General features: G+C 54.0%; 7 protein-coding genes across 7 annotated transcripts, besides 5 other annotated features; 1 reads left to right on the top strand and 6 right to left on the bottom strand.

Annotated features, from left to right (window-relative positions):
* Window positions 1-30: a microsatellite.
* A 474-nt stretch (window positions 31-504) lies between these two features.
* On the bottom strand, window positions 505-999 carry TraAM80_06893 (60S ribosomal protein L12; the record flags this gene model as incomplete). Its single annotated transcript, XM_029383715.1, has 1 exon — window positions 505-999. One exon carries the CDS (start codon window positions 997-999, stop codon window positions 505-507), a length of 495 nt encoding a protein of 164 aa, XP_029236490.1.
* A 64-nt stretch (window positions 1000-1063) lies between these two features.
* Window positions 1064-1086: a microsatellite.
* A 278-nt stretch (window positions 1087-1364) lies between these two features.
* On the top strand, window positions 1365-1703 carry TraAM80_06894 (uncharacterized protein; the record flags this gene model as incomplete). Its single annotated transcript, XM_029383716.1, has 1 exon — window positions 1365-1703. The coding sequence occupies one exon, from the start codon at window positions 1365-1367 to the stop codon at window positions 1701-1703; it is 339 nt and encodes a 112-aa protein (XP_029236491.1).
* A 1-nt stretch (window position 1704) lies between these two features.
* Window positions 1705-2028, bottom strand: TraAM80_06895 (serine/threonine protein phosphatase 2B catalytic subunit; the record flags this gene model as incomplete). The annotated part of the gene is made up of 1 exon (XM_029383717.1): window positions 1705-2028. The coding sequence occupies one exon, from the start codon at window positions 2026-2028 to the stop codon at window positions 1705-1707; it is 324 nt and encodes a 107-aa protein (XP_029236492.1).
* A 645-nt stretch (window positions 2029-2673) lies between these two features.
* Window positions 2674-2705: a sequence feature (G-rich).
* A 266-nt stretch (window positions 2706-2971) lies between these two features.
* On the bottom strand, window positions 2972-5212 carry TraAM80_06896 (uncharacterized protein; the record flags this gene model as incomplete). Its single annotated transcript, XM_029383718.1, has 1 exon — window positions 2972-5212. One exon carries the CDS (start codon window positions 5210-5212, stop codon window positions 2972-2974), a length of 2241 nt encoding a protein of 746 aa, XP_029236493.1.
* A 703-nt stretch (window positions 5213-5915) lies between these two features.
* TraAM80_06897 (putative short-chain dehydrogenase) lies at window positions 5916-7202 on the bottom strand (the record flags this gene model as incomplete). The annotated part of the gene is made up of 1 exon (XM_029383719.1): window positions 5916-7202. One exon carries the CDS (start codon window positions 7200-7202, stop codon window positions 5916-5918), a length of 1287 nt encoding a protein of 428 aa, XP_029236494.1.
* A 342-nt stretch (window positions 7203-7544) lies between these two features.
* Window positions 7545-9074, bottom strand: TraAM80_06898 (putative lipase; the record flags this gene model as incomplete). Its single annotated transcript, XM_029383720.1, has 1 exon — window positions 7545-9074. The coding sequence occupies one exon, from the start codon at window positions 9072-9074 to the stop codon at window positions 7545-7547; it is 1530 nt and encodes a 509-aa protein (XP_029236495.1).
* A 124-nt stretch (window positions 9075-9198) lies between these two features.
* Window positions 9199-9245: a sequence feature (GA-rich).
* Window positions 9246-9522: 277 nt separating this feature from the next.
* TraAM80_06899 (short-chain dehydrogenase) lies at window positions 9523-10839 on the bottom strand (the record flags this gene model as incomplete). The annotated part of the gene is made up of 1 exon (XM_029383721.1): window positions 9523-10839. The coding sequence occupies one exon, from the start codon at window positions 10837-10839 to the stop codon at window positions 9523-9525; it is 1317 nt and encodes a 438-aa protein (XP_029236496.1).
* Window positions 10840-10959: 120 nt separating this feature from the next.
* Window positions 10960-10990: a microsatellite.
* Window positions 10991-11035: the final 45 nt, after the last annotated feature.

Raw genomic sequence — 11035 nt, forward strand, 5'->3', positions numbered from 1 at the left:
TCTCTCTCTCTCTCTCTCTCTCCCTCTCTCACCCACACAGACAGACGGACAGGAAACCGCTTTTCCTTCCCTTTTTTCCCCCTTACTGCTTTGTGGTGGTGGGATTTTCCTTTCTATTCCTTCGTTCCCGCCGCCTGCACCGCCCCTAAATTCCTTCGCCCCTCCTAACTTGTCACGCAAAAGTAAAACAAATGAACTGCCAGATGCGCGCGGGGTGGGCATAACGTGTCAAGAGAATGTAGAAAGTGGGAGAAGCAACAACAAAACAGAAAGGTGCAGGAGAGAACGCAAAAAAAAAAAGCAGCAGCAACACCGGGACCGGCAAAGTCGCGCACACGCAGAATTTTGTTCCACGCAGGAACTGGGAGAAAACCAAAGGAAAGAAAAATAAATAAATAAACAAAGCGGCAAAGAAGAGGAAGCAACATGTGACCTTCTTTTCCCCAATGAACGTCCAAGCGCATGTCTGTAGGCATGTTTGCATACCCCACAGAGCGGGGGAACCTAGTTTGGAACCTTCAGCTTGCCATCACGGACCTTGCCCTGAATCGCCTGCGGACTCTCACCGTCGATGGTGCAGCCGACCGACACCGCCGTGCCGAGCACCTCCATCACGACAGCCTTCATGGTGGCGCCCATGGAATTGGGTGCCGCCTCCTTTGCAATCTTCAGGATCTCCGAGAAGGGGATGTTGCCGTTGTGCTTGATGTTCTTCACCTTCTTGCGATCACGCGGCGGCTCCTTCAAGGCGCGGATCAAACGAGAAGCAACGGACGGCGTAACACGCACAGTGGCCACACGATTCTTCACACGCAGCTCACATGTGACCTTAAGGCCCTTCCAGTCCTTAGTGGACTTGGCAATGTCTTCGCCGATCTTCTTGGCGTTCAGGCCGAGTGGGCCGACCTTGGGAGCCAGCGACGCCGTCGCAGGCACCTCACCACCGACGGCCCTCACAACAACCGTGAGCTCCTGGTTGGGGTCAAACTTAGGAGGCATGTCGTGATTCCTTTCCCTTCAGCAAAGTGTGGGGCCCCGATAGTGGAGGTGCGTGGGCGCAATCAAGAAAAAAGAAAAAAAAAAAAAGAGAGGGAAGGGATGAGCAAGCCAATGAGAGTGTGCTAGCATCTTCACCGGGAATTTATTTCTTTCCACTGCCGCCTGCCCACAGTCTAGAAGTCGTCACAAGCATGAGAGGGAAGAGCAAAAGAGACATTGCTTTTCCCCCTACCCTCTTACTTTTCGCTAGCGGCCCCCCTTGTCCTGCTCCCACCAGCAGGCGGGTACGCAAGCAAATTCGAAGCACAAAGCCGACTGAGAGTTAACTCATTTATGCCCCCTCCTCCGTTGGGGTGAGGAGGAGTATGGCGTCCTCCAGCTTCTCGCAAAGTAAGGGCAGCGACCAGGTAAAGGCACTCGTAAAGTTGGGGAAGCAGAAAAAAGGTGAGGGACGGTGCCGAACTGCATCGCGCACAGCATCTTGCGCTCAACCTTCAGGACGGTGCCCTGCTATCGTAGACGTCACAACAATTTGGGGCGGGGAGTACCCAACTAACGGATGGAAGCCCCGGGGCCTCCACCTTCCTCAAGCCGCAAAAGCCCTCGTTTTGTGTCTTGTGCGCGCGAATCACACTGAGAAGGCCGTTCAAGGTGAGGAACTCCCCCACCACGCCGCTGGAGTACACAAACGAACCACCGCGTAGTTCATTGTGCAGGGACAAGACCTCGGGATACATCTGCTCCATCGCGTCCTCCATGGGGTTCACCTACAAGAAGGCCGCACATGGAACCTAACAGCAGTGGCTCCCGCGCCCGCGCAACGTTGCCAATGTCACTGAGAGTCGTAATGTGCGGCAAACTTCCGCCATGAACACAGAGAAACGATTCCGCGACGAGGGCAGTCAAGGGCAGTTGATCAAAGGGCTGCTGAAACGTCTCATACACCGTCTCACCGTACTTGCGTCCGCACTCGTCACGAAGTGTGAAGTTGCAGGCAAGATGCCGGCACTCGTGGCTCCCCCGCAGCATCCAGAATATCTTTGGGTATTGAATTTTGAGAGCAAAGAGGAGAGGCGTCACCTCATTGGAGAAGAGATCTCGGTCAATGTAGTCCCCGGAAAACAAATATTGCGTGTCACTCGGGTCACCACCAAGCTGCGAAAAGGTAATTAGATCATAGCATTGCCCGTAAATGTCGCCGCATACAGTGATGGGATCCTCAATACGTAAAATATTAGGCTCCCGCGCAAACAATGCGGCGGCAGTTTCAATCAACCAAATTGTATCTGCTTCATGCAGGATACCACCTTCATCAAAGTGCCGTTAAAGAACCGTGGTGCCAGGTAGACGTTTCTTCCTAGCATAGATATTCTCACTATCTGTATTGTATGCCAACTCGCACGGAAACAACCGTTCTTCTTCAAAAGAAAGCAAAGGTGGGGGCGCAACGGAGGGCACCCCCCGTTCAGAGTACATGCGCTATATCCTCCTTCCCCCCTGCAGCCCACAACAGGGCTGTGGGTTCATTAAAAAATGTAGGGAAATGGAGCAAGAAGAAGAATTTGCGGCAATGTAATAAAGGAAAAATCAAAAGAATACACTTTAATATATTACCAGGAGCACGAGGGTAAGTTCAGGCATCACCGCATGCATCACCCTGGATTTCCCATGAGGGGGGAGGGAAGGGGAGGGGAGGAGGGGAAGGGCCCACTTTGGTTTACTGTGATCTCCTTTCACCTCAAAACGGCACTGTTACTTTTTCCTCCTTGAGCGTCAACCCAACGCGTTGCCGACGTGACGCGTGTGTAGTTCACCTTGTCGCCGCCTTCCTTTTTTGCTTGTTATGTTGCATTCATACCTGCCTCCTCACCCCAATCTTTTATTTTCTTTCTTTTTTGCCTTTGGTTGATTGGTTGTTTGCTTCATTCTCTTCTTTTCCCTCAGTGTTCAATTGTTATTCACTTTCTGTGGATTACGCACACGCCGGCTGCAGCTCCCGGATAACCCCATCCTCGCCCACTGTGTAGTACCGTGACTCATGCTGCCAGACGTCGTGCTTGGCGTAGTAGGCGGAGTCGTGCCGTGTCTCCGTCGTCCTATTGATGACGTAGCACGACTTTGGAGCCGGGCCGTATGTGTAGGGAATACGATCTGGGAAGGGCCACACGCACGGCGGAAGGTATTCACGCCGGCATACCGTGCGGCTGCTCGGCTCAATAAAGGTCCCCACCGCCTCATCAAGAACTGTTTGCTGCGGATAACAAGCCTTCACGGAGCAGAGCGACACATTGCCGTCCTCCTTCTCCTTGGCAAGAATAAACGTGACGTTTTTCGCGCCGTCAGCGCCACCCGAGAGTTGCAGTCGCTGGACAACGGCGGAAACAGTGCTCTGCAGGAGCTCGTAGAGGGAGCTCCATGTGCGCTGCACATCCACGTCACTCGACCACGACCCCATCACCTGACTCATGAACGACACAGACGAAAACTTTTCAATGCCCATCACCGCATTGGAGTAGGCGTTGATGCGGTAGACGTAGAGGACTGCGGTGGGGTTGCAGTGCAGGAGTATCCACATGCGGACCACCTCCCTTTTGCTAAAACTTTCATGGTGAAACGTCTGTTCGTCGTCAGGGACTGTGTTGTAGCCCTTGCAGTTGTACTCCATTTTTATCAGGCGGAAAACGGGGTATTGATGGGTCAAGTCAAAAACACAGTTTGACACACAATAAAAGGCAAAATCGGCACCAAACGAGACCTCCGCCCAACACTTGCTCTTGTGCCGCCCCCGCGCACTGCAGCGGCTGTTCGATGGAAGACGCACCTCATTGTCCACCAAACGCTTGAGCGCCGCCGCGTTTATGTTGCGCCGCGACTCCCGATGCCCTGGCAGCGGTTTTTCAATGGAAATATCAACTCGCCGCTCCGACGGCTGCCACACGCATCGTACCGGAAGCCGAAACTCAGCACGGCATGACGACAGGTGCGCCGCGGCCAGCTCCACCAACGCCGACTTGCATACACGCAGGGTGAAAGAAACGCCCGTCATTGTGTTGACGGGAGGAATCAGTAACGGCATCTCTTCCTCTTCTGCTCCGGCTGCCCCTTTCTCTATCTCGCCACGCGGTTGTTCCGGGAAGGCGCGAGAATACAGCTGTGGCTCGCGCGTGTCAAGCTGCTGCACTGCCAGTGGCAGCGTCGGTGGAATGGAAACAGCCGGATAATGCCGCGCTTCCTCACATGTCGCATTCGGCCTATTCGTTGAAGCGATGCATTGAGCGGCGAACTGGCGTGTTTGGGAGGTCAGTTCAGCACGCGGCCTCGCCCACACTTTTGTTCGCGTATCGGCTCCTGCTAAACCCTTCTTGAGGTAAAATACATTCTCCCTAAATGCATCATCACCGTGGTTGCCGGCGCCGCGGTCGTCACTGTTGTTGTCTTTACTCGTCTCCTCGTCAGCGAGGCATCGCAGCAGCCTCGACTCAATTCGATAACGCCACCAGCGCTTCGCAAATCGTTCCACGTGTTCGTCCATGTAATTATGGTTCCAACAGGACCGATGCGGCATCGGCATTTCCGCTGCCTCACTAGATCGTTTGTTGTAGCCAGCCTCCATCTTGCAGGCCTCACATGAAACTATTTCCTCCATAAATTTGTGCAGGTACGCCGTCTGCTCACGTTGAACAAGGTCTACTACGGTGCTCATGTCCGGATACTCCTCGGTGGCCTTCGGTGGAAGACCCGTCTGCATGTAATTCAGTATCCACGAGCGATAATGACGGTGCTGGCCTCGCGTGAGGCATGAAACACACGCTGAGAGCCGCTTAGAGGAGTTGGATTTAAGCACAGCGCAGGCGGCGTTGTAGTCCACCCGGCGCCGCGTGTCATCCTCCTGCGCGTCAACCTCGCCAAACACCTCCACAAGGTACGACTCGTTGATACCGTTGAGCTGCGCTCGGATAGACTCACATTTGGGGTGTTGCCGCAGAGCTGTAAGAAGCGCCGCCGACTCATCCGTTGAAAGCTCCAACGTGGGCGAGGCATTAAGCAGCAATGCCTTGCCGTCTACACCGGCCCTGCCACGCACGCCCCGGATGAGAAGGTCCGTCTCGTGCGGAAACCCGTTGACCGGTGGCTGAGGAGGCAGATGAAACTGTGGGAGAACAAACGGCACTTGTTCTTCCGTCCGTCGGTGTTTTATTTCGGGCGACGGCATGCCTCCTTTCACTCTGCAGCGGAGCAAGCAAGGGAAGCGGGAAAAAAAGCAACATGGTGTGGTTCCACACCCAATCCTCTGATGACGCAAACAAACGCGCGTCAATCAAGACGGCACTGAAAGTCAAAGAGACAAAACACACACACAAACACCGCAATACGCCAGCAACAGCGGAACACATAGGAGGAACGATCCACGTCTTATGGTTTACCGCCACACCAGAAGGAAGTGAAAAGGGGGGAAAAAAAAAGAATGTATGCTCCCCTGCGTTGCCTTTGTGGCCGAAAAAGTCTCCTCTCCGTCCACGTCCATCCAACAGCAGGGAAAAGCCCAAGAGGACTGTTGACGACCCACTCCAAAGAGAGTCGGTCATGAAAAGTGGAGCTTCCAAACACAAAAAAAAAAAAAGACACCCGGAACCCTGCCTGCGCGCAGGGCAGCTGAGGGATTGGGCGGGGCGGGTTTTCAAGGCACATGAGTTGCAATGAGAGACACGTAATTCCAAATCTGAAAGACTATACCCATTTGAGATGTTTTTGCCAGCCTCATGTTGGGCCGCACCCTCCCTCTCCCACGCCCCCTCAAACCAAAAACAGTAAGAGAAGGAACAGAAGAAGAAAAATTATCAGCACCTGTCATGGGTTCGGAAGCTCCTTTCCGTCTTGTTGAGGTTTGCACGCTTTCTTCTCACAACCGCACCTGCTCACGTCACAAACTTCACCCCCATGATTCTCTTCGGTGTCGCACCTTTCTTCCCTGCTCCTGGCTGCCTCGGTCTATTTTTTTGTGCCTCTATCTGCATCTCTGCCCAAGCACAAAATTTAATTGCCTCATCCATGTTCATAGCGTCTTTTGAGAGGCAGTTAATGCCACTGTTGGGGCCATACTCGCCAGTGCACATGTAGTAGCCGCCATGCACCATGTTATCCGTCTCTATGCTTGCCCGCAAGACCGCCTGCGCTCCCTCCCTCCACGTCTTCCCAATGAGCAAGGAGGGGTAGTAAATAATGTAGTCAAGCACCCGCTGTGGAAACAGGTCACGGTACAGGTGTGTCGTAATGATGCCCGGGTGGCAGCATGCGACGAACACTTTGAGTTGATTGCCATCGCCGTGGCGGAAGAAAGAACGAGAGACGCGGCGTGCGAGGACGGAGGTCCACCAAATGACGCACAACTTCGAGAGTCCATAGTACCCGACAAAGTTGCCCAGAGTGAAGTCCTTCATGGCGGTTGCCCCCGCCTTCGCCGCGACGGTGGCGCCTTCACTTGGTTGTGGGTGCAGCGCCGCAAGCATCTCGGCCGGCCCGCCGCGCTGCCGCACCCCAAGAAACGTGTGACATGAGGAGGCCACATTGACGATGCGCGAGGAGACCCCACTGCGCTCCGCCGCCTCTTCCAGCAGTGGCAGCAGCAAATTTGTGAGCAGCATGGGGCCCACAACATTGGTGGCAATCATCTCCTCCATCCCTGTGTCTTCGCAACGGTGCAAGTGGCGGCGCAAAACACCCGCAGCATTCACCAGCAACGACACGGGGAATTTTTCTTTCTGCTCCAGAACGGAGGCGGCGAAGCTTCGCACGCTGTCAAGGTCGGACAGATCCACTTCCCCGAGCACAACGAGACGCCCAGAGGGTTTTTGCACCATGAGAGACCGCTTCGCCTTCAGCAGCTGCATCAAGTTCCTCCCCGTCATAATGACTGTCCACCCGTGCTGCGAGAGCTCTTGCGCAACGCCGTAGCCAACGCCAGACGACGCCCCTGTGACGAGGGCCACGCAAGACGTGAAGTCCATATCACTCGGCCACCTGCACGATCGCCCAGACGCCACCCCGCGGCAGGCGAAGGCGCAGCTCACAATTGCAAGCAGCGTGTCCGCCGTTGTCATGGAGCTCCAAAACGGCCATCGAAAGAATTGAGCGACAGCGGCAATGGCGAGAAACAGCAGACACGCCAGCGCCGCAAGAGCCTCTGAGGAAAAAAGATGAATCATCTGCCGCTGCAAATTCCAACCAACAGCCCTAAATGCGGAAAACCAAGCAAAAAAAAGGTCAGACTATAACCACACGCACCCACAAAAACTATTTCTCTCCCCCTTGTTAGACACACATCTGTCAGCGTATAAGAGCAGCCAAGAAGAAAGACGAGGCAGGAAAAAAAAAGAAATGGAGTCCCCAATACAGTGGCAGATGCACACCTACTTAACACCAATCACAGGGGAGAGGGAGAAAAATTAAAAAAAAACATGGGGAAAGAGAGTAACAAAGGCCAAATGATGCGTTACGCTGTACTACCTGCAGAAGTGTCACACGATGGGTTCTGTATGCCCGCATGGTCATCCATGTGAACCGGATATGTGAGGCTGTAGCGCTGATTCGCGCCACATTTTCGCGTTGCCACCCTCGTCCCACACTTCGTCACCTTCGGCATACGTTAACGGCACTGTAATGTCGACAAGTCGTCCGATATAGTCCTCTGGCAAGAAGCCCGCCGCATACCGTTCCGCCGCTATCCGACCAAACTCCGATGCGCCTTCTTCATCTTCTTCCAGTCCCCCTTCGACCTGTAGTTCTTCGTTATCCCTCTCAGTCTCACTTATCTCACACGCCAGCGGCACATGCTGCGCGGAGTCTAAAAGGTCACTGAGTGCCTCCGCAGTGAGAGTCCCACTCGCAGCCGTCAAATTTATCTCTTGCCGTCCTCCCTCCTCATCGCCCTCCTGCTGCGGCGTCGCAGCGGAGGCCATCAGCAAAATCTCACCATAGTGCACGAACGCATCACCCTCGGCCCCAGTCACCGGCAGGTCAATCAACGGGTCACCCTCCAGCACGATACGAATAGGGTTGATGGCATGAATGTAACGCTCAAGGGTCTTCTGAACCGCCTTTGGCGCGCCAAGTGTCACACAATTCTTTACATCAAACCCACGAGCGTGCAGCAAAAGCGCCAAACAAAACCCCACAGCCCCTCCAACGCCATGGCCAACAACGACTGTGGAACGGTAGGCGTGCAACGGGGTTTCTGCCAGAAGGGCATCGCAGAGACGTTGCGCCACACTGAAGTACTCTGCGTGAAAGACGGTGCCGCGTACCTCCTCCGACTCCGTAATTTCTACCCGTTCCACCTCCCGACCCCAGTCGTACAGCTCACACCGCACGTAGACAATTTGTTTATTGTACGTTTCGTCAACCTCCACAACTACATCCTCCTTTCCATGTGACATGTGATGTGCAGAAACACCACTTCGGGTCCCAATAATAGCCTCTGTTACCTGCCACGACGTCAGACTGCCATGCTCCTGTGCACTGTCCGGGTCATGTTTGACGTTCAGACGATGAAGGAAGAGAAGACGTTCACCGTAAGGAATAAGGGCGTGCTGCATGATGCGATTTTGGCGCTCCGCCGTCGCCTCCTCCTCCACCTCATTCCGTTCCATTCTCTTGTTCTCAAACTCGCAGTAATGAAAATAGTTCTGCTCCACAGTATGCTGATAGTATGAGTTGCCAACGCCCGCCGCGAGAACCTGCAACATGGAAGTAAGAGTCCGATTGCCCGGTGCGAGGAGGATCTGTTCCGCCACCTCCCGCACCCTCTGCAATTCTCTCGCAATGAAGGACTCGTATTGAGCCTCCATCGCATGCAGCTTCCTGTGCCGGCCCCTGCCTCGTTGCGAGACCATCTCCTCGCGAAGTTGCAGGTAACGACGGCGGTTTTGTTCGGCTGAGTCAAAAAAACGAAGAGCCACGTATCGCGTGAGCCCCTCCTTTCTGTACAGCGGGCAGTCGCGTGTCACCTGCTTCACTGCGCCCAGGAGACGACGGTATGCGGCGCAGGTGTCGGCGCACACTGCCCTAGGCACGACCATTTCAGCGGGATGCGTGAAGGGGCAAAAGGGCGAGCAGGCACAAAAAAAAAAAGAGGGGCGAAGAAGAACAGAAGCGGTTCCCCCACCCCCTCCACCTACACCAATCCGGTTCTCTGCAGGCGACAAAAAAAAAGAATACACACAAATGCTTACAAAAAAAAAAAAAAAGAAGAGACGCATCCAGTAGAAAAAGTGGCATGAGCCCACAGGGCAACCATGGCGGACGCAGAACACCAAAACAAGCCAAAAAGAAAAAAAAAAGCTGATAAGAGCCCCCCATGCAGCGCCTCCAACTCGCCTCGTTGCAACCCGTCAAAAAAATAAAAATAAAAAAATATGTATCGAATCACATCCACAGTCATGGCACAATGAGGCACACGCACCCACCACAACAGCGGGGAAGGAATTGTTCTCTGCTCTCCTGGTAAAAAGCATTTTTGGTTTTGTTTTAACCACTTTTCTGTGTCAACCCAACCAACTGTTTCCCCCACTCCACAATGCGGTCTGCTTCCTCAACATCCCAGCCATATGACAGCAATGCCTCCAGTGTCTGGTTGCGGCACTCCACAAAGTACGGGCTAACGGGCTCAGTTTGTGGTGATCCCCTCAACGGCTTGACAAGCCTCAATTCATCAACGTCACACATCGTACAGTGCAACGTCGTCTGTGCCCCCTCCTCCCATGTCTTTAGGAAGAGGAGACAGACATACTGATAGATACGTTTGATCCACTCCCCAGACACAAGATCCTTTGAGAAATTTGTCCCGACACAGCCAGGATGCAGGGAGCAAACAGGCAGCCTGTGATGCCGTGCAATGTAGTGCGCGTGATAAATATTGAGCAGTTTACTTGTGCCATAGCGAACAAACGCCCCACCCAGTGTCCTTTGCGTTAGCGGACCCGTTGAACCGGACTCGCCCTGGTTGAGCTGCTGAAGAACAGATAATAGACGCCCATTAAGGCATGGGATCGGCGACCTCTTCCAGAGACCCGGTTCCAGCGACATTTGCGGAAAACGGTGGGCTTCAGATGAAACATACACCACACGTCCCTGACTCTGCTGAATGAAAGGCACAAGAAGTTCTGTTAGCAGCAACGGACCTAGAAAGTTGACCGCAGTATGGAGCTCAAGCTTGGAATTATGCCGACTAAACTCCAGTCGCTTCCGCATCATACCAGCGTTATTCACAAGTACGTCGAGACGCTGGTATGCCGCCTGAAACTGATTTGTAAACCGTCGAACGCTAGCAAAGTCATCGCATTCGAGGGAAAAGCGACCGTCCACGAGAACTGTTTCTGGTACCTCAGCGTACCTCGGGTCCCTGCTGCGCCTGCGTCGAGCACCCTCCGCCTCTTCGCGAATCTTCACCGCAGTAGACTCACTGAGGGCCGGGTTTCGGCAGGTGCACACCACACGGTACCCCTCCACCGCGAGGCCCACGGCCGTGTAGTACCCAATGCCGCTGTTTGTCCCCGTGACGACCGCCACGGGTCGCTCCTCCTCCTTCATGTCATGCGACATCACAAATCCCGGACGCCACCCCCGCGGCAGCACGCCCTCGCTCCATTCCTTGGAAATTTTGCGTTCAATGCCCTTCTGTGGTGGCTGCACGTAATTCCAAAACCCACGCGCCACGAGCCGCTGAGCAACAAGCCACACCGGCACCGCCACGGTGAGGTAAGAACGCGGAAGCGCGACGAAACACACAGCCGCAACACACGCTGTGCAGATGGCGCCAATTTCGCTCTTGTAACTGAGTCGCATGGCAATAAGCAACCGTGTTTTTGTCTTCTAATCTATTTTACCTTTTTTCTTTTCTTTTTTTCCTCCTTTTGATGAATTTCACTCTCCTCCAGTGCCCGCTTCAAGCAGCGAAATCTGCCTCACCCACCCACCCACCCACACACACACACACAAAAAGAAAAAAAGGGGAAAAAAGAAACGAGTAGAAAGAAAAGCA

Source organism: Trypanosoma rangeli (assembly GCF_003719475.1).
Source record: "Trypanosoma rangeli strain AM80 chromosome Unknown Tra_15.4_contig_00266, whole genome shotgun sequence".
NCBI classification, from domain to species: Eukaryota; Euglenozoa; class Kinetoplastea; order Trypanosomatida; family Trypanosomatidae; genus Trypanosoma; species Trypanosoma rangeli.